At 47.6% G+C, this 24,783-nt stretch overlaps 1 protein-coding gene across 25 annotated transcripts in view; it reads left to right on the top strand.

The window, feature by feature from the left end:
* Window positions 1-24,783, top strand: part of RAF1 (Raf-1 proto-oncogene, serine/threonine kinase) — a 134,385-nt gene that overhangs the window by 77,129 nt on the left and 32,473 nt on the right. For all 25 annotated transcript variants that reach the window (XM_075073138.1, XM_075073130.1, XM_075073133.1 and 22 more), the window contains 3 exons: window positions 258-285; window positions 383-510; window positions 10,146-10,263. In XM_075073138.1, the coding sequence (XP_074929239.1) occupies window positions 258-285; window positions 383-510; window positions 10,146-10,263 (274 nt within the window). The remainder of the gene's footprint in view (window positions 1-257; window positions 286-382; window positions 511-10,145; window positions 10,264-24,783) is intronic.

The raw sequence follows: 24,783 nt of genomic DNA, 5'->3' as shown, positions 1-24,783 counted from the left end.
AGGGAGCAAACTAGATGTTTTCAGCAAGTTACAGCTGGATTCTTTTGACTTTTCTAAAATATCTAAACCATTCTCTTTTGGAAGATACTGGTCAGTAATCTTGTGCCCTGAATCAAAGCTCTTCAGCACCATTTCATGAGTGATCTGCTTTTTCTGATATCTGATTTCCAGACCCTTTTCCTCCTTCCACACCTTATCTGACATCTTACTGAAATGTTGATTTTTTTTTTTTTAATTTATTTTCTCTCTCGTTTTAGGATGCAATTCGAAGCCACAGTGAGTCAGGTAAGGTTTCCATACATAAAATAGTTAGAATTATTTCTTTTATTCTACATTTATTTTCTCTTGTTCATAATTTCCTGTTTTGCTTTTATGTGTTAAGCTTCACCGTCAGCTCTGTCTGGAAGTCCCAACAATATAAGCCCAACTGGCTGGTCTCAACCCAAAACCCCAGTGCCAGCCCAAAGAGAGAGAGCTCCTGGATCCAACACACAAGAAAAAAACAAAATTGTAAGTACTGTAGTATTTTTGTTCTTCTTCGAGTGATTGCTCATGCGTATTCCACAGTAGGTGTGCATGCTTGCCACATGCACTGGTGCCAGTTTTTCCCCTAGCAGTACCTGTAGGGGAGCACCCTAGCAACCCTTGGAGTGGCACCTCCATGGCACGGTATAAGGGGCGCTGCGCTCTCCCCCCACCCTCAGTTCCTTCTTGCAGCCAGTGAAGGTGCTTTGGAACTGCTGCTCCAGCTTTGCTGTAGCTTGTTCCCAAAACTGTTTGTTCATTCAGTATATGGTACCTGTAGCTGTTTGGTTTAGATAGATCCCCCGGGCCAGGGCATGCCCTGTATCCCGGGTTTTAAGTCTTGCCACTGAGTGATCCGTGCACGGATTGTCTATGCTGTTTGAGGGAAACCCATCTTAGCGATGGCTGCAAGGTTTGCAAGTCATTTAAGCTTCGGACCAAGAGAGAAAGGGACATTAGGCTCTGGGCTATTCTGATGGAGTCGGCGCTGACTCTGGCTCCGGCGCGCCGCTTCAAGTCGGCACTGGCCACCGCAGCGTTGGTGTGTGGCAACCCTTTGGCACCATTGACTAGCTGGCACCAGTCTTCATCCACGGGGCATGCCAAGAGGGCTAGAAAGAGGCCTCTTTCACAGCAACACCGGAGTAAACCCAGGACAGAGGCTAGACCCATGTTGGGCAGTTCTCAATCCCCACAGGCCTCTAGGTCTCCGACTCAAGTCGAGCGGAGTAGCCTGGCCCATTCAGAGCAGGTCTCCCTGGATATCCAGATGCCCTCCACACCGGAGGCTCTGCAGGCGGCCTGGGATGTCATGTCCATGCCAGTACCAGGAGCAATGTCGATGTCGGCCCCGTGCTCCAGAGGCAAGTTGGTGCTTGGATCTCCGTAGTCACCCTTGGCTCGGTACCGCTCCTGGTCGAGGGAACGTTCCTGACACTGTTTGCTGCCCAGTGACTGTTCAGGGCAAAGTCCACGTGGATTGCCCTTGATGCCCTCCAGCCTATCTGGTTGGGTTCCGTCTGACTGAGACTCTCTGCACCGCTCCACCTTGATGAGCGAACACTGACAGGACTGAGGCAGATGATGCCAAAGGTCCTCATCTTGGAGGGGTTATCGCAGCTGGTCATGGCACGAACATTGACGTCGTTCCCGTTCCACGTCCCACTCCAGGACCCCACCACGGCACCGCCTCCGCAGTCCCAGGTGTCGATCACCAACATCTCGCCATTGCGAGTCTGCCCGCCAGAGCCAATCGCGAAGCAGCTGTTACTGATGGTACCAGTCCTACACGTCAGGATCGCAGTCTTGTTGTTGGCATCGCTCCTGGCGCCGCCACTCCTCTAGGTCCAGGGACAGTGGCAGATCGTATGTCAGCCCGGCCTCCCTTCATATTCTATTGATGGGCCAGCCAAGCTGACGCAGCCCCCGGTGGGGGCTCGCTTGGTGGCCAGAGCCTTAGAAGGACCATCAGCCTCCCTCTCCAGACCTCTAAGGAGGGACTCAGTGGGACGTACATCCTCGGCATTGTGCCCAGCGACTGACCAGGTGGTGGAGCCTCCAATCCCAGTGGACACACAAAGTACCGTGCTGGCCTCCTAACCGTCCTCGGATGAGGTGATTACGGCACCTCCTCCCTCCATCCCGCAGGAGGACTTTAGAGCCCACCAAGAACTCCTTTAAAAGGGTAGCATCAAGCCTTCACCTTCAAACAGAGGAGATGGAGGAGCCCTCAGACTCCTTGTTTAATGTATTATATTGTGTTCCTCGGCACTAGGCAGGGTGGCCTTGCCTCTCCACGAAGGAGTAGTGAAAATTTCAGATGCCCTGTGGCAAACCTCGGCCTCATTGGCTCCGATCTCTAAGAGAGCGAAATGGAAGTACTTTGTACCCACCAAGGGCCATGAATGCTTATACACCCACACTGCTCCTAACTCCCTAGTGGTCGAGTCGGTCAACCACAGGGAACGGTAGGGCCAATCAGCCCCTACCCTGAAAAATAAAGATTCGAGGAGACTGGACTCACTTGGAAGAAAAATGTATTCGTCCTCGAGCTTCCAGGTACGGGTGGCAAACCACCAGGCTCTCCTCCCCAAGTTTGAGGACTCTCTCCAGAAGCGCAACAGGAAGGAGTTCAAAGCGCTGGTGGCACAGCAGGCAGCTTCGGATGCAGCAGACATGGCCACAGTGTCCATGAGAAGGGTGTTGTGGCTCCTGCTCTTTGGGCTGTCCAGCGAGGTGCAGACCTCCCTGCAGGACCTCCCATTTGACGGCAAAGCTCTGTTTGCGGAACAAATGGCTACAAAGCTGCATGATCTGAAAGACACTCGCACGACTCTACAGACTCCAGGGGAGTTCAAAGGCAAGGGGTACTACTCCCACTATTTCCTTATCCCGAAGCCAAAGGGGGGTCAGCCCCATCTTGGACCTGCGATGTCTGAACCAGTACATGGTGAAACTCCAGTTACGCATGGTCTCCCTGGCCTCCATCATCTCCTTCCTGGATCCTGGGGACTGATATGCCGCCCTCGATCTGGAGGATGCGTAATTCCACATTCATATATTCAAGGGGCACAGACTCTTCCTCGGTTTCATGGTGGGGCAGGAACACTACCAATTTATGGACTTCCCATTTGGCCTGTCCACTGCCCTCAGGGTATTCACGAAATGTATGTCGGTGGTGGCAGCCTGCCTCAGGTGCCGGGGGGTCCAGATCTTCCCCTATCTGGATGACTAGTTCATCAAGGGCAGCTCCCAGTCACAAGTGCGGGACATGTGGCGCTCCTTCTGTCCATGTGCACCACTTGGGGCTTGTTGGTAAACAACACCAAGTCCAGGTTAGTCCCAGTACAATGCATAGAGTTTATCAGGGCGGTTCTGGATGCCTCATCGGCCAAAGCTTCCCTCCTACCAGATAGGTTCGAGACCCTGAAGGGGCTCATTGACACGATCACGAGGTTTTTGGTGACAACAGCTAGAGTGTGCCTCCAGCTCTTGGGTCACGTGTCAGCATGCACCTATGTGGTCCGTCATGCCAGACTTAGGGTGAGGCCCATCCAGCTCTGATTGGCCTCTGAGTTCTCCCATGCCAGGGAAAAGATGGACAAAGTCCTCACGGTGCCCAAGCCAGTGATCACCTCTCTACAGTGGTGGTCCTCCCTGAGAAACATGCTCCAAGGGGTCTCGTTCAGAGGTAGGGCCCTGTCACTGGAACTAGTATCCGACATGTGGAGAACTTTCACGCTCAAGGTCTGTGGTTGGCTCAGGATCTGACCCTCAACATAAACAGCAAGGAGGTCAGGGGCTGGTGTGCGTGGCCTTCTGCTCGCACCTGGAGCACCGGGTGGTCAGGGTCCTCACGGACAACATGCCTCAATGTTCTATATCAACAGCAAGACGGGGCCTGATCCTCTGCCCTCTGCCATGAAGCCCTCAGGCTGCGGGACTTGTGTATAGCCCACGACATCTGCCTACAGGCCTTCCATCTGCTGGGCACCCAGAATGAGAGGGCAGACCATTTGAGCAGGGATTTCTCTCAGAATGAGTGGTCTCTCCACCCAGAGGTGGTGCACAGACTTTTCCAAGTGTGGGGAACTCCCCAGGTGGACCTGTTTGTGACTCGGCAGAACCGTCACTGTCCCCAGTTCTGCTCCGGGGGGTCGGGTGGGGGCTGGGACTCATAGACTTTAAGGCCAGAAGGGACCATTATGATCTTCTAGTCTGACCTCCTGCATAACGCCGGCCACAGAATCTCACCCACCCACTCCTGTAACAAACCCCTGACCTATATCTGAGCTATTGAAGTCCTCAAATTGTGGTTTAAAGACCTCAAGGTGCAGAGAATCCCCCAGCAAGTGACCTGTGCCACACGCTGCAGAGGAAGGCGAAAAATCCCCAGGGCCTCTGCCAATCTGCCCTGGAGGAAAATTCCTTCCCGACCCCAAATATGGCAGTCAGCTAAACCCTGAACGTGTGGGCAAGAATCACCAGCCAGACACCCAGGAAAGAATTCTCTGTAGCTCAGATCCCACCCTATCTAGTGTCCTATCACAAGCCATTGGGCATATTTACCTCTAATAGCCTAATTTTGGCAATTAAGTGATTTTTGACTCTCATCATACCATCCCTTCCATAAACTTATCAAGCTCAGTCTTGAAGCCAGATTTGTCTTTTTCCACCAGTGCTTCCCATGGAAGGCTATTCCAGAACTTTAGTCCTCTGATGGTTAGAAACTTTCATCTAATTTCAAGTCTAAACTTCCTGATGGCCAGTTTATATCCCTTTGTTCTTGTGTTCACATTGGTACTGAGCTTAAATAATTCCTCTCCCTCCCTGGTATTTATCCCTCTGATACATTTATAGAGAGCAATCATATCTCCCTCAACCTTCTTTTGGTTAGGCTAAACAAGCCAAGCTCTTTGAGTCTCCTTTCATAAGACAGGTTTTCCATTCCTCGGATCATCCTAGTAGCCCTTCTCTGTACCTGTTCCAGTTTGAATTCATCCTTCTTGAACATGGGAGACCAGAACTGCACACACTATTCCAGATGAGGTCTCACCAGTGCCTTGTATAATGGTACTAACACCTCCTTATCTTTACTGGAAATACCTCACCTGATGCATCCCAAGACCGCATTAGCTTTTTTGCACAGCCATATCACATTGGGGCTCATAGTCATTCTGTGATCAACCAATACTCTGAGATCGTTCTCCTCCTCTGTTACTTCCAAGTGATGTGTTCCCAGTTTATAACAAAAATGCTTATTAATCCCTGAATGCATGACCCTGCACTTTTCACTTTCAAATTTCATCCTATGACTATTACTCTAGTTTACAAGGTCATCCAGATCTTCCTGTAGGATATCCCGGTCCCTCTCTGTTTTGGGGCGCTATCTCCGATGCCTTCCTCCTGTCCTGGTCAAGCCAGTTTCTCTATGCCTTTCCCCCATTCCCACTGATTGGCAAGGTCCTGGAAAAGCTAGTCGGACAAGGCCTGGGTCCTTCTGATTGCCCTGGCATGGCCCAGGCAGCGTTGGTTCGGAACCCTCATGGGCCTGATTGTCGCCCTGCCGTGGCTGTTGCCGTCCTGCCCAGACCTGCTCTCCCAGGACCAGGGCCCCCTCCACCCCAGTCTAACAGCACTCCACCTCGTGGTGTGGCTGCTCAATGGTTAGGTAGGGAGGAAAGGACATGCTCAGAAAGGGTTCAGCACATCCTCCTAAAAAGCAGGTGCCCCTCTACGCGCCAAGCCTACTTGGCAAAGTGGTCTCGGTTCTCCAGATGAGTGGACGAGCGGGGCATTTCCCCAGTGGCTGCCCCGATCCAGTTTATTCTGGACTGCCTCCTTCATGTTAGAGCCCAGGGCCTGGCACCCTCGTCAGTCAGGGTGCTCCTGGCAGCCATATTGGCCTTCCATCTGCTTGTGCAGGGCCACACAGTATTCTCCCATGCTATGACTGGCCGATTCCTTAAGGGGTTGGATTGTCTCTTCCCATGTGTTAGGCCTCTCTTCTGCAGTGGGACCTAAACCTGGTGTTGGCCTGTCTCATGGAGCCTCTGTTTGAGCTGCTAGCCACGTGCTCCCAGTCACACCTCTCATGGAAGATGGCCTTCCTGGTTGCGATCACGTCAGCTAGGCGGGTCTTGGAACTCAGGAACCTGACCTCCAAGCTCCCATACACGGTGTTTAATAAAGATAAGGTTCAGCTTCGCCCACACCCTTCGTTCCTCCTGAAGGCGGCTTCCACCTATCATATGGGTCAGAACATTTTTCTGCCAGTCCTCTGCCTCAAGCCCCATGCGTCCAGTGAGGAGCTCTGCCTCCACACGCTGGATGTGAGACGGCCTCTTGACTTTCTACCTGAAGTGGACTAAGGCATTCAGAAAGTCCTTGCAACTGTTCATTACCTTGGCTGAGCACATGAAAGGTCAGGCAGTCTCCACTCAGCGCCTCTCCAACTGGATCACCTCATGCATCCGTATGTGTTATGTCCTGGCGGGAATCCCTCCACCACCAATTGTGAAGGCGCACTCGATTCGGGCACAGACCTCATCGGCTGCCTTTTTGGCCCATGTCCCCATCCAGGGCATTTGTAAGGCTGCTGCGTGGTCTTCAGTTCACACTTTCACCTCGCATTATGCGGCTGTCTCCCAAACGGCTGTGCTGCATCCTGAGAATTTGTGAACTCCTACCCACCTCCAACAGATATAGCTTGGAATCACCTACTGTGGAATACACATGAGCAATCACTCGAAGAAGAAAAGACAGTTACCTTTTCCATAACTGATGTTCTTCGAGATGTGTTGCTCATGTCTATTCCACATCCCGTCCTCCTTCCCCTCTGTCGGAGTTGTCTGGACAAGAAGGAACTGAGGGTGGGGGGAGTGCACAGCACCCCTTATACTGCCTCATGGATGAGCCACTCCAGGGGTCGCTGGAGCACTCCCCTACAGGTACTGCTAGGGGAAAAACTTCCAGCACCAGTGCATGTGGTGAGCACGCACACCTACTGTGGAATAGACATGAGCAACATATCTTGAAGAACACCAGTTACAGAAAAGGTAACTGTCATTTTTCAGACTAATCCTGAAGCAGAAAAAGGCCTGGTCTATACAGGGGAGTGTTGGGGGGAGATCGATCTAAGTTATTCAACTTCAGCTACATGAATAACATAGCTGGAGTTGACATACTTAGACCTACTCACCGCAGTGTCTTCACTGCGGTGAGTTGACTGCTGCCACTCTTTCGTTGACTCCACCTGCGCCTCTTGCGGCGGTGATGTACAGGAGTTGATGGCAGAGTGCTCGGGGGTCGGTTATCGCACCTAGTCTAGATGTGATAAATTGACCCCTACTGGATTGATCGCTGCCCACCGATCCAGCAGGTAGTATAGACATACCCAAAGAGGGACCTTGGGACAAAATTCCAGTTTTTGAAGGACATAACTTGTGATAAACTGTTGGGAATGTTCTATTTAGTTTGTGTTTGAAATGAGATCACCTTGTACTTTAAATTCCCATAACAAATCACTGTGTGTAACTTCAATTTCACATCCCATGTTAAAATGTTTGTAGTACTGATTCAGGCATTATCATCTGAGTTTTTCTAAAGGTCCATATATTTTTTGAAAGGTACAAGACTTTTAAGATTGTTTGTTGTTTGTCTTCATTTGAAACTCACTGCCATGGCTTTCATTGAAAAATGATGTTGACAGTGTCTGTTCAATTTAGTGATAAGTGGTTAAATGAAACTTTTTATGAAAATTGAATTTAACAAAATGCAAATGTTCTTTTAAAATCTTGGTCTAGTAGTTTAGGCCTCAGATTATACCTAAGATTTCCTAACTGAAATAAATCACTGTAACTCTTAGGCTATGTCTACACTACAGACGTTAGAACGGCACTTACTGCTGCAACTGTGCTGCTATGAGGTTTCCTTTGTAGTCGCTCTATACCAATGGGAGAGCGCTCTCCTGCCAGCATAATTCAGCTATTCTCAATGAGCAGCAGTAACTGTGTTGGCGGGAGAGCGTCTCCCGCCGACCTAGTGCTGTCCATGCTGGTGCTTTTGTCAGTTAAATTTATGTCAGTCTGGTGTCAAGAATGATCTCATGGCACTGCTCTTGGGGAGCTCTCTTGCCCTTTCTTCATTAGTCACTGTAAGAGAGTATTTACTAGTAATATATGTATCCTGCTTTAATGTAAGTCTTGCTCATAAACTAAGCTATGCGTGTACATGATGGTCATGGTGCATAATTTAAAGTAATACATTTGCACTAACTGTAGTGTTCATGTGTTAACAACTCAGAGCTGCTGTGTTCAGTTGTAGGGAAAAAAGATTTGGAATCAGGAATACATTTTTCATTCTGATATACATTTTAAGATGTATGAAATATGAGGATTAAATCACTTTGTAGCATCCTTTTAAATGTAAGGGATGTCAGTCTTGTGTGAAAGGTGATTCACCGCAGAGCTGTTGTTTTTAACATGAAAGGGCAATTTGAATTATTTTGAATTAGGATCTTGTAGTTTTAGGTCCTGGTCTGGGACTTGGGAGGTCTGGGTTCAGTTCCTGGCTCTGCCACAGATTTCCTTTGTAACCATGGACAAGTCCCTTGGTCCTCCTCTTTCATACCTCAGTGTTGCTGAGGATTGATTGATGCTTGTGAGGTACTCAGATACTGCAGTGAAGGTCTTATCTTGATGTATGTATTTTGTACACTTCCCCCAACTTCCTAATCAGTGCTGTTTTACTTGTGCTGGTTGTGGTTGTTGGGTACTTTTCCTTAACAGTTGCTGGAGACACTGTCAGTACCTTAAAGATCTTTGAAATTGGAACACAATTTTTTTTTTAAACTGTCCAGTTACATATTTCATGTGAACAGGAACACATTGCAATAAAGAAGATAACTAGATATGTGTTTTTGTCAATAGCTTCAAAATATTGACCAGTGGATGGTATGCACCTACATGACTTAGAGGCTTTGGACAATAAGTCCCGTTGAAATGGAACTTGTGCTCCTAAGTCACTTAAGGGCTTCTAAAAATGCCTCCCGAGTATCTTGTCAGTTACCGTGGGCAATGGGTAGGGCCATACCAAATTCACAGCAATGAAAAATGCATCACGGACCGTGAAATCTGGTCTCCCCCATGAAATCTAATCTTTTTTGTGTACTTTTACCCTATATTATACAGATTGCGTGGGGAGACCAGCATTTCTCAAAATGGGACTTCCTACTCAAAAGAGGGTTGTGGGGGTGGGCGAGTCACAAGGTTATTGTAGGGGGGTCGTGGTATTGCCACTCTTACTTCTGTGCTGCCTTCAGAGTTGGGTGGCTGGAGAACAGCAGCTGCTGGCCAGGTGCCCAGATCTGAAGGCAATACAATACCATGCCAATACCATACCATGCCACCCTTTCTGCTGCACTGCTGCCTTCAGAGTTGGATCAGAACCCCATCAGTTACAGCACTGTGAAAATTCAGATTTAAATATCTGAAATCATGAAATTTATGATTTTTAAAATCCTGTGACCGTGAAATTGACCAAAATGGACCATGAATTTGGTAGGGCCCTAGCAATGGGTGCCTTTTGAAATGCATTTAATAAATCTTTACATTTTATTCAGGAGTATTTTTAATCAGTAGCTGCTCTTATAATTTTTAAGAATTTGATAGGGTGTGTAAACATTACATTACATTTCATTAATTAAAAAAATTCTTTACTCAATTGTCTTTGAAGATCTAATATCACAATTCTGCTTTTCCCTTGCAACAGTTGATAACATAAGCAGCCAAAATCATCCAGGTAAATGTTGTCTACCTGTTTTGGGTTTTGAGGTTATCTACTGGTGTAAGAGGAACATTGAATCCTGAAATGGGTCTGGAAAGAAAATGGAGGAACGAGCTGGTATGTGTTAGAATACAAGATAACATTGGCAATTATCTTTGCGTTTAGTCAAAGATCACCCAGAGTGTTGCAGTTCTGCAATTCATCTTTTTAAGTTGAGTATATTTTTAGTTGCAATCCTTGAAATGTATTGTCCAGGCAGCTAGCCATGTTAACACTTAAGAGAGCTGCCCAACTGGTTGACATGCTTGTGCCTTAAATATGTATTTGTGTTCCAGAGGCCTCGTGGACAGAGAGATTCAAGTTATTATTGGGAAATAGAAGCAAGTGAAGTTATGCTCTCGACCAGAATAGGTTCAGGTTCTTTTGGAACGGTTTACAAAGGCAAATGGCATGGTAAGTACTAAAGAGTTAGTTTTGTGTTTTTTTTTTAAATGTTGATACTGTAAAATGGCAGCTCTCCAGACAAAGAGAAACTCTGTAATAACACTCTGCACTTTTAGTACTTTTGGTCCGTAGATGTGCACCAAACATTAACTTTCTTGTTTAGTAACTGGTAAAACTGAGGCATGGCTTTTCCATGATCATGTAGCAAGTCCATGTCAGAACTGGGAATAGAATCCAAATCTCACAACTCCATTGTGTGTTCAATATGCTAGAACAGACTTGCCTTATCTAATATGTGACACAATAGCTTTTTTCCTGGAAAGGATATTTAGTTGCCAGCAATGGAGTTTGTATGAAGAAATTCCATATTCTGATGCTAAAGACACTAATCTTATTGAATTTTCACCAACTGAATTTTAATTAGCTTAGTCATCTTGGTGATCCCAGAGAAAGGAAATAAGCATGTATGACATTTGCAATGGAATTTGGACATGGATGGGAAAATATCTGTTTACATGAATTTTACTATACGGTGTATATAAATAGCTACAGGACTTGTAATTGCCAAGTTAATTTAGATCTCAAATGTAGGGTTTGTGTTTTAAAAAAAAAAAAAAGGGAAAAAAGTCTAAGATCAATAGCAGTTTTTCCACAGTTAAAAGAAAATTTAGATTGAAAATATTTTTAAAGGAAAAATATTCCCTGTATATTTTACAGCTCAAATGTTGCATCATCATAAATGAGGACCGGACAGTTAAACTTTATAGTAGTTGGTTATAAATAATTAAACTGATTGATTTTCATTGTCCAATTCAAGTGAAATATAGAAACAAACCATTATAACTGGAGAAGGTCAATTTTTAACATGTCCTTTAATGTTAAATTTTATGAAGAATCTTTTTTGTTTTTGTTTTTTAGCAGACATATGCCCTTTACTGAGTTGCTTCATAGACCAGATTTTCAGGAAGTTTGATTTTGTGATTATATACCTTTAAATATATATGCTGTGTGTGCACAATATAGGTAAAGTTGTACATGCAGTCAATTATATAACAGTAAATGGTTATTTTTATGCTCAAAGTAAAAGTTAAATCTAGTGAGATACAACAGAAGTCACTACGTAGGATCCAGTTTGGTTCTAACTTATGTTTGTCAGTGAAATCAAAATCAGCCTTGTTTACTTGACTTAGGTCTGATTTGGGGTGTGTCACTGACTTTGTTAAACAACAGCTTTCTGGGAGAGCATATTTTGGCACAGATCCTTTTTAATGCAGTTAAATATTGTGATTTTAAATCATTGAGATGGGTTATTTTCCTTTGAATCTTTTCCTGTGTAAGTTTGAGGAAACAGCAACGTGGGCCTCTCTGTCAAATTGTTTTGATAGTATAATCATTGCACTAAAAGCCTCCAAGCAGGAGCGAAATAAAAGGAGACAAAATGGGCAGATTCCTGTAACCTAAATAGTGTTTCCATACCAAGCTAGAGGCACCATATGCGTTTCTGATTTGTTCAAGAATAGGAGTGTGATGATTCGGGGAATCTGTACAATTTATGAATTCTGGTTGATACTAATGAAGTTGTTGATAAAATTGCTGCATCAGGGAGTACCTCTATTTGACTGTGGAATCCACCACTTGCTGACATGGGCTGAAGCATCCACGTACCAGACAAAGGACTATGGAGAGTCGATAAACTTAAATATCTGTACTCTGATTGAACTGTTGGCATACTATAGAGATTAGCTGGAGCTGGGAGAAGATACTCCAACTTGTTTGTAGGCATCTGGTGAAGTGGAGAGTGAGGAAGGAAAATTAGCAACAGAACAAAGGAACTGGTGGGGAAGGGTAGGAGGACATCTACATTTGAGAGCCTCACTGAGACTGGAACTGTGAGCTTTGGACAGGCAAAGGGAAGAGAGAGAGGCATACTTTTGTAGCAGGGTTGCCCTGTTTAGCCATGCTCAGAGAAAACTAGCTGAGCTGAAAGACTCCATGCTTAAGAAGAAAAGTCGAGAGCTGCTGGGGAAATATCCTGGGCACCCCAAATGACTGTCCAAGCCTAAAAAACTCTTCAGAATGGTGAGGAAACTGAAGCAGGAGAAATGCGTATTCCATCTAGATTTGTTATCTTATGCTGTTAAAGAAAGAACAATGGTGTGTTAGATAGACCTGGCACGAGATTCTGTCTCTCTGCTGGCTTTAACTTTGCAGGGGCCTAAAGAGGTAAACTGTAAATCAAGAGTGCCCACACAGCTCAAGTTCTGGCAGAGCATGTGTTTAAGTTACAGTACAGACTCTCAGAAGATGGTGCTATAACAGAGGATCTGCATCTTGAGAGTGTTCATAGAGACTCCAAGCCAGGATGGTGCCTGGACTGTGTTGAGATTCTGGAGGCTTAAAGCACCCAGGGCCCAGCAATCTGAGTGTCCAACTGGGGTAACTAGACTAGATTTGTAATAAGAGGCTTGTTGACCAATGGACCAAGGGCTATGTTGTGAGATTCTCTGAAAAAATGTCTTAGGCTTACTTAACTCTTCTTGCTTTGCCTTCAAGGAAAAAGGTGAAATCCATAGATATTTTCAAGTATATATGAGCATTTGCAATGTTTTACAACTCTACCCCGATATAAAGCGACCCGATATAACACAAATTCGGATATAACGCGGTAATGCACCACTCCAGGGGGGTGGGGCTGCGCAATCTGGCGGATCAAAGCAAGTTCGATATAATGGTAAGATTTTTTTGGCTCCTGAGGACAGTGTTTTATCGGGGTAGAGGTGTATTATAGTTCTCTTAAGGTAGTCTTACAATGAGGAATGCATGCTTAACTGGATGGATATCCTATATTTTTCCAGAATGTTCTGATGAAAGATTTAATTGTTCGTTTTTATATTAGCACCACTTCTGTTGCAGACTGTCAAGAGTCCATTTGGATCCTGTAGTGTCCTGCTAACATGCCTCTAGCTTTAAAAGGAAGAAAAAGAGCATAGGTAGCTTAAAGTGAATTGGAAACCTGGTTATCATAGACTATCACATTTCCTCCTTGGCCCTGATAAAGGCATTTTGACAAAAAATGGTGAGTTCTAGATTTAGATGGCTCTTTGAGGTTGGTGGGAGGTGGAAAGGTGACCTATCTAGAGCAAGGGTGGCCAACCTGAGCCAGAGAAGGAGCCAGAATTTACCAATGAGCATTGCCAAAGAGCCACAGTAATATGTCAGCAGCCCCCCATCCGTTACCCCCCTGCAGTCCTGAGCGCCTCCCGCGCACTGGCAGCCCCACCAATCTGCACCTCCATCTCCCTCCCCATGCCTCCCGCCTGCTGCAGTCAGTTGTTTTGCAGTGCGCAGGAGGCTCTAGTGGGGAGGGGGAAGGAGCAAGGGCATGGCAGGCTCATGGGAAGGAGCAGGGGTCTTGGGTGAGGGGGTAGAGTGGTGGCAGGACCTGGAGCAGAGCAGGGGGTTGAGCAGTGAGCACCCCACAGCACATTGGAAAGTTAGTATCTGTAGCTCCAACCTTGGAGTCAGCGCCTATGCAAGGAGCTGCATATTAACCTCTGAAGAGCCGCAGGTTCGCCACGCCTGATCTTGAGTATGTTACACAAGAGTGCTTGCTCCTGTTAAATATTTTTCTGTGGAGAAACCTGCCTTAAGGTCACTGTTTGCCTTCACTAGTGGATGCCACACCAGCTTTTGGTGCTATTAAACATTAAAAGAGAAGGTGCCTGTTGTAAAAAATTAAGGCATGTTTTTATAAAATACAAATGGGAAATGTCTATTAACTGATGGAACAATTCCATGTTCTAAAAAGTAATATTGAGAATAATTTTAATTTGTTTGGCTTTGTAATCACTGGTTACTGCATCTCTGCCTGGTTGTGTGTTATCTGATAACAGCCTTCCATAAATCCTTTTTAAATAAAAGAATTTCAGTTCAGTATTGTTAAACTTCTGGCTTCATAACATACATCAACTGCAGTTCAGCAGGATCCAGTCACTTAATAGCCTGTTGTGTGCAGTGTAGAATTTTGGTGTTTAGGAGAACAATATACGTCGGTAAGTTACAGAATAAACTGCATACTAAAATTATGAAAATAGCTCTCAGCTGAAGGTTTCTAGGGAGTGTAATGGGAAAAGTTTAGGGCACTTACTGAAGTTACAAGGAATCTGACAAAGAAAATAGGATAGCACATTGTACCATCGGTATGTTTTCTGAATCAGATTCCAAATTAATGGCAAACAGAAATTAAGAGATGTCTGCAGTGACTAGAATGAATACATTGGAAGATAACTGCAGTCTAGTCTCAGTGAATCCCTTGGTATTTTTTAGGGGGGAAAACTAGGATATTTTAGTTCTTTGAGTGCTTGTTCAAGTCATGTGCACGGTTGTCGGAAAGTTTCCCTTACCAGCTCCTGTTGGGTCAACTGTGGAGCTCCAAGAGTGGCAGCTTCACGGCACTCAATATATGACCCTGCCAATCCAACTCCCCTTCAGTTCCTTCTTACCGTTCATGACGGCCGTTGGAACAGTGCTCACTTGCTCAGCAAGTGCTCCCTTAGCGTTCTTCTGTTAGTCATTTGCATTTCTAGTTGTTGTTGTAGTTAGTTGAGTATAGATAGTTCAGATAGTAGGTTGGGAGCAGGGTCTCTCCCCAGTCCCTAACCCCCCTCGGGCTCCAGGGCATGCCATAAGCCCAAGGCTTTAAGTCCATGAGTGACCCACCCCAACTTTTGTTTAAAGTGTCTGGGGGAAGCGCACCAAACAGACAGGTGCAAAATCTGCACGGCTTTTCAGCCAAGAACCAAAAGGGAGTGTGATTTCTGCCTAAAGCAACTGTTAATGGAATCCTCTCTACACCCACAACTGACTGCAGTTGTCCAGGATTCGGCACTGGGCGCATCTGTACAGAGACCCTTGGCACCAGTGCTTTCCAGCATCGCATCCAGGGATAGCGGCCCAGTACTGCTCGACTTCCCCCGTGCCGCACAAGAGACACAAGAAGGCCAAAAGAGGTGCTCACCAGCCCCGAGACCCACGGGCCCATCAGGGATGCACAGGTGCTCCCCAGAAAGGACCCAGTGCCAAGTCCGCATGAGTTGGTGCCGTTGACTTCGGTGCCTCAGAGGGGACCGTTGAGTCTGGAATGTAGCAACTCTCCAGCAGGGCAGTGCCCAGTGGAGGTTTTAGAGCCACTCTCCACCTTGGACACTTTTGAAGCCGCCAGAGACCTCATTGAGATGAGGGCTGCACGGCCCCAGGTTCTTGGGTCAAGCCTCCAGTGCTGATAAGACCAGTACCGTCTAGAGGCAAGCCAGCTATCATGCAGTGCTTGCAGTCGCTGGCTCAACATCATACCTGGCACCGCTCTCGGTCGTCTTTGCTGCGGCACTGCACCCCGGCACCGAGTCCCACAACAGCACCTCCAACGACGTGACACTCCCCCTTCCTGGCACCAAGGCCAGACTGGCACCTATGGTAGCCCCCGGCGCCGTGGCCCTTTTGGACCCCCTGGGCTTACCATCAGGCCCAGGGAATCTTTTCAAGGGGATTGAGATCGGTAGCTTCAGAACGCTGGCCACCCGACTCTCCCAGGGACAGGCCTACGCCTCGGGGATCTGAGGCCACTCTGTCCCAACTGTCCCTTCAGGCTCTGGTTGAGGCAGATGCCACTCCAGCACAGAACCAGCCACAGAGTCAGGCTGCAGCCTCGCAGGCTGTAACCACTGCGGGGGCATGCACTAACCAAGAGGAGGTCAGGAAACCGAAAGGGCAGGAGGACTTGGTACCCCCTCTGGCCACCTCATCCTCTTCCCCTGATGAAGTTGTGGCAGGGACATCAGTTTCTGGCCCTCCTCCGATTGACCACAGGGCACACCAGGACTTCCTTAGGCAGATTGCCTGCTACTTGAGGTTGCAAGCAGAGGAGGTGCTCGAGGCTGAGGACCCCATGGTGGATATTCTCACTCCTGAAGGTCCATTACGGGTAGCCCTTCCTTTGATCAAGACTGTGCAAAATAACATAAAGACCCTGTGGCAGACCCCAGCCTTGGTTCCACAGATTGCCGGGGGTGTGGAGCGCAAATACTTTGTCCCTTCCAAGGGCTGTGAATACTTATTCTCACACCTGCAGCCATGTTCTCTGGTTGTGTCGGCGGTTAACGAGAGGGAGAGCATCAGGGACAGCAGGGACCAGCCCTCAAGTCAAAGGAGGCAAAAAGGATTGACCTATTCAGTAGAAAGGTTTATGCCACGAGGGCCTCCAGCTCAGGATAGCTAACCAGCAAGCTATCCTCAGTAGGTATAACTTCAATTCATGGACCTCCATGTTGAAGTTCAAAGAGTTGATCCCTGCAGACTCTAAGGCTGAATTCTCTGCCACCATAGAGGAAGGGAAGGCAATAACATGGACCTCTGTACAGGAGTCCCTAGACTTGGTGGATTTGGCCGCCTGTACCGTCTCCTCAGGCATAACCTTGAGGAGAACATCATGGCTTCAAGCATCTGGGGTACCCCTGGAAATGCAGCAAACCCTGCAGGACCTTCCCTTTGAGGGCACAGGGCTCTTCTAGGAACAGATAGACTCCAAGCTGCACAGCTTGAAAAACTTCAAGGTGACCATGAACTCGTTGGGAATGCATATGCCGGCAACCCAACACAAGCACTTTAAGCCCCAACCACAACAACAACAACGCTCATATCCTCCTTGGCCGAGGCAGGATTTTTATAGACGAAGGGGCTGGAATGGCAGGCGAAAACCTTCCAATCTCCCTTTGTGGCAAGGTCATACCAGTCCAAACCCTCATCAGGCTCTAAACAGGCCTTTTGAAGATGCGTCCGAGAATGGGGCGCACCCACCACACCACCGGATCCATGTTTTATGAATTGTCTATCCCACTTCTACCATGCTTGGTCCCAAATAACATCAGATCACTGTGTTCTTCACATGGAAGAAGTGGGATATTCTCTCTAGTTCTCCTCCTCCTCTCCCTCCCATCCCCCTTCCCCATCCCTCTTCAGGGACCCATCTCACAAGCAACTCCTTATCCAGGAGGTGCAATCGCTCCTCGCCATAGAGGCAGTGGAGGACGTTCCTCAAGAGCTGTGGGGCAAGAGTTTTTATTCCCGTTATTTCCTAATCCCCAAGGCAAAGTGGGGGTGGTTCCTCAGACCCATTTTAGACCTGTGAGAACTCAACCAGTTCATGGTGAAGCTGAAGTTCTGCATGGTATCCCTGAGCACTATTATCCCTTCCCTGAATCGTGGAGACTGGTACACCACCCTCAGCATGAAAGACTCATACTTCCACATAGCCATTCGACCTATGCACAGACGTTTTCTCTGGTTTGTGGTCAACCAGAGATACTACCAGTTCATGATCCTCCCTTTCAGTTTGTCAACAGTCCCCAGAGTATTTACCAAGTGAATGTTGGTCATAGCAGCCTTCCTCTGAAGGAGGCAAGTGCAGATATATCCATACCTAGACGACTGGCTGTTCAGGGGCTGTACCAGGGAGCAGGTAGAGTCTCATGTACGATTGGTCAGGTCCACTTTTGAGAGATTGTGTGGACTCCTCAAAATGAAGAAGTCAACCTTATCTCTGACCCAAAGAATAGAATTAATCAGAGATCCTTTTACAGGCCATGGCACATATTATTCAAAGCCTCAGGCGACCACTATTGCAAGGGGATGCCTGAGTCTCCTTGGACACATGGTGGCCTGCACATACGTATTCAGGCATGCCAGAATGAGACTGAGACCCCTCCAAGCATGGCTTGCCCAGATATATCGCCTGAGGTGTGACAGGCCGGGCTCAGTAGTGATGGTGCCACAACACAAACTTGAGTCCCTACATTGGTGGTTCAACCCCTAGATGGTATGTGAATGTGTCCCCTTCAACAGCCCACTGCCCTCTTTGTCCCTGGTAATGGATGCATCAGATCTGGGTCAGGAGGCACATTTGGGAGATCTTCGAACACAGGGCGCTCGTGGTTGCAGGACGAGCTCTCCCTTCATATCAATATCGGGGAGCTCAGAGTAGTGCGACTGGCATGCCAAACTTTCCAATCCCGCTGCAAGGCCAGAGCATGACAGTGATGATGGACAACACCACGGCTATGTTTTACATCAACAAACAGGGAGAAGCCTGTTCCACACCCCCTATGTCGAGAAGCCCTCCAACTATGGGAGTTCTGCATAGTCCACTCCATTCACCTGGGGACATCCTGTCTCCCAGGAGCGCAGAATTGAGCTAGTGGATCACCTCAGCAGATCATTCTGCAACCACAAATGCTCTGTCTGTCAAGATGTTCTTCCACCCATCTTCCAAAGGTGAGGATTTCCCCAGGTCAACCTATTTGCCACCCGGAGCAACAGAAAGTGCCCAGTATTCTGCTCCTTCCAGAAACACAGCCCGGGTTCAATCATGGATGTGTTTCTGCTACCCTGGGGAGACTCTCACGTATGCCTTCCCACTTGTACACAAGGTGTTGTTCAAGATCCGCAGGGACAAAGTGGAGGTGATTCTGCTGGCCCCAGCATGGCTCTGTCAACACTGGTACACTACGCTTCTGGAGCTCTCAATGAACACCCAGATGGGGCAGAGTGATAGCACGAATCTGATCATTCAGGACCACGGCCGCCTCCAATCCCTCCACTTCGTAGCCTGGAAGCTTCATGATTAAACCTCATGGAGCTCCTATCCTCAGAGCTGGTAAGGAGGTTCTACTCGGAAGCAGGAAACCATCCACCAGAGCTACATATCTAGCAAGTGGAAGAGATTGACTTGCTGGTGTGCCCAGCAACACACACCTCCACTCCAGGTGTCTATAGCAGTCATCATGGAATACCTTCTGCATCTCAAACAGCAGGGCCTCGCAGCATCGTCCATCAAGGTGTACCTTGCTGCTATCTCAGCCTTCCACCTGGGAGTGTTTGGTTGCTCTGTGTTTGCTAACCCCATGGTAGGACATTTCCTCAAGGGCTTGCAATGCCTATAGCCACAGATTAGGTAACCGGTTCCTCCGTGGGACCTTAACCTAGTCCTCCCTAGTCTCATGGGGGCCCCTTTTGAACCACTGGCAACTTGCTCCCTGCTCTATTTGTCGTGGAAGGTGTCCTTCCTGGTAGCCATCAGATCAGCCAGGAGGGCATCCGAATTAAAGGCTCTGACATCTGGCCCACCCTACACAGTCTTTTACAAGGACAAGGTGCAGCTCAGGCTTCACCCAGCCTTCCTTCCCAAAGTAGTGTCACAATTCCACAATGGTCAAGACATTTTTCTGCCCATTTTCTATCCTAAGCTGCACACCGGTACCCAAGAGCAGAGGCTGCACTTACGGGATGTTCGGAGAGTGCTAGCATTCTACATCGAGCGCATGGAACCATTTGGGAAGTCAAGCCAACTGTTCGTGGCAGTAGCAGACCAGATGAAAAGACTCTCAGTCTCATCTCAAAGAATATCTTCCTGGATCCCATCCTGCATCTGCACATGTTATGAGTTAGCTAAGCTTCCAGTCCCAACTCTTACTGCACATTCCACAAGGGCACAAGCCTCGTCAGCTGCATTCCTGGCCCAGATCCTGATACCAAGAGATCTGCAAGGCAGCAACTTGGTCATCGGTGCATACGTTTACCTCTCACTATGCTATCACCCAACATGCCAGAGATAATCAGCAGGGCTGTGCTCCAGTCATCGATTCCTGAACTCAGACCTGACTTCCGGGGTACAGCTTGGGAGTCACCTGATTGGAATCAACTTGAAGAAGCACTTGAAGAAAAACGATTACTCATCTTCTCATAACTTTTTTCTTTGAGGTGTGGTTTTCACATCCATTTCAATACCCACCTTGTTCCCCTCTGTTGGAGTAGCTGGCAAGAAGGAACTGAAGGGGATTTGGGTTGGCTGGGTCATATATTAATCACCGTGATGGCGCCACTCCAGGGGACTCCACAGCCGACCCAAAGGGAGCTGCTAAGGGAAAACTTTCCAACAACCATACACGTGGCGCGTGCACACACCTGATTGGAATTGACATGAACAACACATCTCTAATAACGGTTATGAGAAGGTGAGTAACCGTTTTAATTAAATTATAAGTTAATACCATGGGTCTTTGAATTACCAGTTTGCATATGCCTCATGCTTTCTTTGACATAATTTGCTGCAGATGAAACAGTTAGTACCCATCATTTATTCAGTTCATATGCCATATCAGAATACGTCATCTGTAATTTTTAAAGTATATCTTTAAAAAAAAAAAAAAAAAAAGTCTCCTGTAAGCTAAAGACTCCTATAAACCTTCATAAAGGTTTACTGATAGGTACCTTTTGTCTAATACTGACAAGCAGGGAGGATCTTGGTAGTTTTTAAATGCATATAATTTAAAATTATGTGATCATTAAACCAAAGTGGATGAAGGCTAGGATGGCATTCTAGTAAATGAGAATGGAAGGAGAGAAAGGTGTTGAAGAATTCTGGCCTTTTTTTTAATGTGAGGATCGTATAACTAATTGCCAGTTGTTCACTTTATTTTGGTGCCCCTGAGTAATTTCCCCTTCTTTGAGTAGTGTGCGTATGGGTGTTCCACTGTAGGAGAGTGTGTGTGTGTCCCTGCGTTGTTGATCAAACTTCCTTAGGAGTCGATTCTGCCTGCACATGCGCTGGTCCTCGCCTGCCAAGAGGCTAGCCAGCATGTGCAGACAACCCTCCTCAGTTTCTTTCAACCGCCCCGGCTAGAGATGGAGCTAGAGCTGTTTGCAGATCATTAACTCTGTGATAAAGCCTCTGTCCCAAATCTGGACCTTAGCATCCAAAATTTGGGGGCTTAACATGAAACTCCCCACAAGCTTATACCCAGCTTGGTTCTGATCTCGCTGCCACCAACCAGGAATCAGTGCCTGGTACACTGAAGCCCCCCAAAATCGTCCCTGGGGGACCCCCCAAGACCCAGAACCCCTGGGTCTCCTATCTCAAACGGGAAAACAAGTTCCTCCCCCTTGTCTCCTCGTTATCTGATCCCCAGCTTCCCTCCCTGGGTGAGCCTGGGCGATGCAGTACTTAACTCCTTGAATACAAAACAAAGAGGCCAATCAACCTCTCCCTAAGGCGATGCATTCAAACCTAGTAAAGCTAACATAAAGAGATTTTCCACCCCCCCTTTCCTGTAGCCTAACCAGAGAAAAACCAAAAACCTCAACCAGGTTTTAAAAAGAAACTTTATATAAAAAGAAAGAAAATACAGAAAAATATAACCCACTGCATTAAGATGTCAATTACAGGCTCTTGCTTATAAGAATTAGGAATACACAGTCTGATTCAAAAAATAGCCAATTTAAACCAGTCCAGCAATTACACCCATGTAAATACAAACCAAAGCACATAACAGCCTATTGCTTGGTTTCCTTTGTACTCACACTTGATAGTAGAATATTAGAAAGAAGATTGGAGTTAGCAGAAAAGCTGTTTCAATCCATAGCCGGGAGAAACAAAAAACCCCTCCCAGACTTTAAAAAAAATCCAGTTCTCTGATTGGTCCTCTGGTCAGGTGCTTGATTTCCCCCTGTCCACCCCTCACAGGTAAAAGAAAATTAACCCTTACCTATCTACTTATGACAAACTCCCTTTAGATTTGCTAATTTTAGCTTCCCTTTGTTTATATTTTATTGGGCTGTGCCTAAAAAAATTAAGAAGAAAGGTTTGCCTTCTGCCAACCCTGACGGCAGGGGCATAGGCGCCAACTCCGTGGGTGCTCTGGGGCTGAAGAACCTATGGAAAAAAACTGGTGGATGCTCAGCACCCACCAGCAGCTCCCCGCCCCATCCCCCACTCCAGCTTGCCTCCATCTCATCTGCGCGCACGCCACAGGGTCTTGCTTCTCCTCCCTCCTTCCCTCCCAGCGCTTGCACCATGAAACAGCTGATTTGCGGGGCAGGGAGGGTGGGGGGAGGAGCGGGAACGTGGCGTGCTGGGGGACGAGGCGGGGCCAGGGCGGGGATTTGGGGAAGGGATCCAGTAGGGGCAGGGAGGGGGCAGAGTTAGGACGGGGACTCTGAGAATGGGGTTGGAATGTGAGTGGGGCTGGGGCGGGGGGGGCAGCGGCTCTGGAGAAAGTTGGCGCCTATGGGCAGGGGTACTTCAAAAAGTTCCTCAGTTGAGGGAGGAGGGGAGCACATTCCACAAAAGTGTGGCTTGTGCCAAGAACTGAAGCCCAGGTCCAGGAAAGACAGAGCAGTAAGGCTCAAACTCCTGCTCATGGAGTTGGCCCTTCAACAGCCAGAGTCCTGGTAGGAACTCTCACTGCAGCTTTCTACTTTGAAGGGAGGTGAGCCCAGATAGACGAGACAAGACAGTCACACAAGACCACTAAGAGAAGATCTGTGACTCCCCATAGCAAGCCCCAATCAAGCCAAAAACAATCCGTGGTTCCATCAATATCATTGATACCAACGGCTCTGAAGCCGCCTAAAACTGGTACCCAGGGTATGCATGGTTCTGAGGTGACAGAACAAGTTGGACTGCCCAAAGATCCAATGGGAGGACTGTGAACTGACAGCATCATCCAGTCCCCAAATTTTGGCCAGACGTTGCCTCCAGTTCTTGGGGCACATGGGCGTGGGCACATTGGTTATTGTTCATGCCAGACTACACGAGATGTCTCCAAGCATGGTTTGGTTCACTTTACAGGCCGAACAGAGACAACATAAGCAAACTTCTGTCTGTACCCACCAGAGTCAAGCAATCCATAGACTGATAGAAGGACCCAGTAAATGTCTGTATAGGAATCCAATTTGTTCAGTCTCCCCCATCTCTACTCCTGCCCCCCGATGCATCCCTCTTAGGATGGAGCGTGCATCTCAATGGTCACACAATACAGGGCGAATGGTCTCCAGCAGAGGCATGCCTCCACATCAACCTGCTCAAACTCAGAGCAGTCAGAAACGCGTGTGCTCACTTCCTCATGGACTATATGGCCTGCATGTGTTACATAAACTGACAGGAGGCACCAGGTCTCATTCCCTGTGCGTAGAGGCATTAAAACTATGGAACTGAGATTTCTCCCATAATATCTTAATATGAACAGCCTACCTACCAGGAGTAGACAATACAACGATGGACAGTCTCAGCCACAAATTCCTACACCGACCACAAATGAGAGAGAGATTTGGTGGTACTCTGACATATTCTGACAATTGGGGACATTGGTAATAGACCTGTTCGCTACTTACTGGAACAAGAAATGTCCACAATATTGCTCCAGAGTGGGGATTGGACAACAGTCTGAGATACTCTCCTCCTCCCATGGGACAAGGGCCTTCTTTATGCCTATCCCCCATTCCTTCTGTTACTGAAAATCCTTTTGAAAGTGAAAAGAGAAAAAGCAAACATACTGATTTCTCCCACATGGTCCAGACAGAGATGGTACCCTTACCTGCAACAGCTGGCATTATGTCCACTGATGACTCTTCCAGTCACTCCTCACCTCCTGTTGCAGAACAAGAAATGCGCTCTCCATCCCAACCTGTGGATTCTGTGCACCAGGTGTGAGCAGGATCCCAATATGGAAGTGGTTAGTAGTGGGGGGAGGCAGGTGTGGGCAGGGAGAGGTTTCTGTGTGGGCAGTCTGGGTGCAGGCAGCTCAGTGGGAGATCTGGATACACAGAGGCTTTTTTAGGGGAGTGGTTCTGGGTTCAGGGGCAATGGGAGTCTGCAGGGGATCCAGATGAATGTGGTTGGGGCTTAGCGAGGGGGTCTGGGTGTGGGGAGATGGGGCTCAGCGGGGAGGTCTGGGGAGCTTGGGAGCGGGTCTGAGTGCTGGGGGAGTGGGGCTTGATGGAGTGGGGGTCCTGGTGAAGCTGGTTGGGGCTCAGTGGGGTAGAGGTCTGGGGTAGGGGGCAGAGCTTGTCAGGGTGAGAGTCCAATGGGTTTGCTTAACAGGGGAGCCCTAGCTGCTGCTGAAGGGATGCTGCATGCTGGGCTCCTGCTTGCCTCCATGATTACCTTATCCCCTTTTCTTCCCCATCTCTTCCCCCACCCCCCATGTCTCCCCTCCCCTCCCTTTCCCTTCAGGGATGCTGGAATAGTTTATATAGTGGGGGTGCTGAGAGCCATTGAACCAAACTGTAAACCCTGTATATAATGAAAACCACTTGTAACTGTGCTTCAGTGGGTCATAACTGAGAGTGCCAAATTCAGGACACACTGCTGAGAAATAGGGCAAACACGACCCCAAACTGGTGGTTATTCTTCCATAAGATATACCAAACCAGCAACAAAAGTGAGAGTATGTCTACACTATGAAATTAGGTCAGTTATAGAATTTGGTTTTTAGAAATGGATTTTATACAGTCGATTGCGTATGTCCACACTAAGCACATTAATTCGGCAGAGCGTGTCCTCATTACTGTGGCTAGCGTCGATTTATGGAGTGGTGCAGTGTGGGTAGCTGTCGCACAGTTCCTGCAGTCTCCGCTGCCTATTGGAATTCTGGGATAAGCTCCGAATGCCTGATGGGGCAAAAACATTCATAGATTCAT

The sequence above is a fragment of the Chelonoidis abingdonii genome, chromosome 17 (genome assembly GCF_003597395.2).
Source record: "Chelonoidis abingdonii isolate Lonesome George chromosome 17, CheloAbing_2.0, whole genome shotgun sequence".
NCBI classification, from domain to species: Eukaryota; Metazoa; Chordata; order Testudines; family Testudinidae; genus Chelonoidis; species Chelonoidis abingdonii.
Note: the sequence above shows the minus strand (reverse complement) of the source record. Positions and strands in the feature narration are given on the sequence as shown.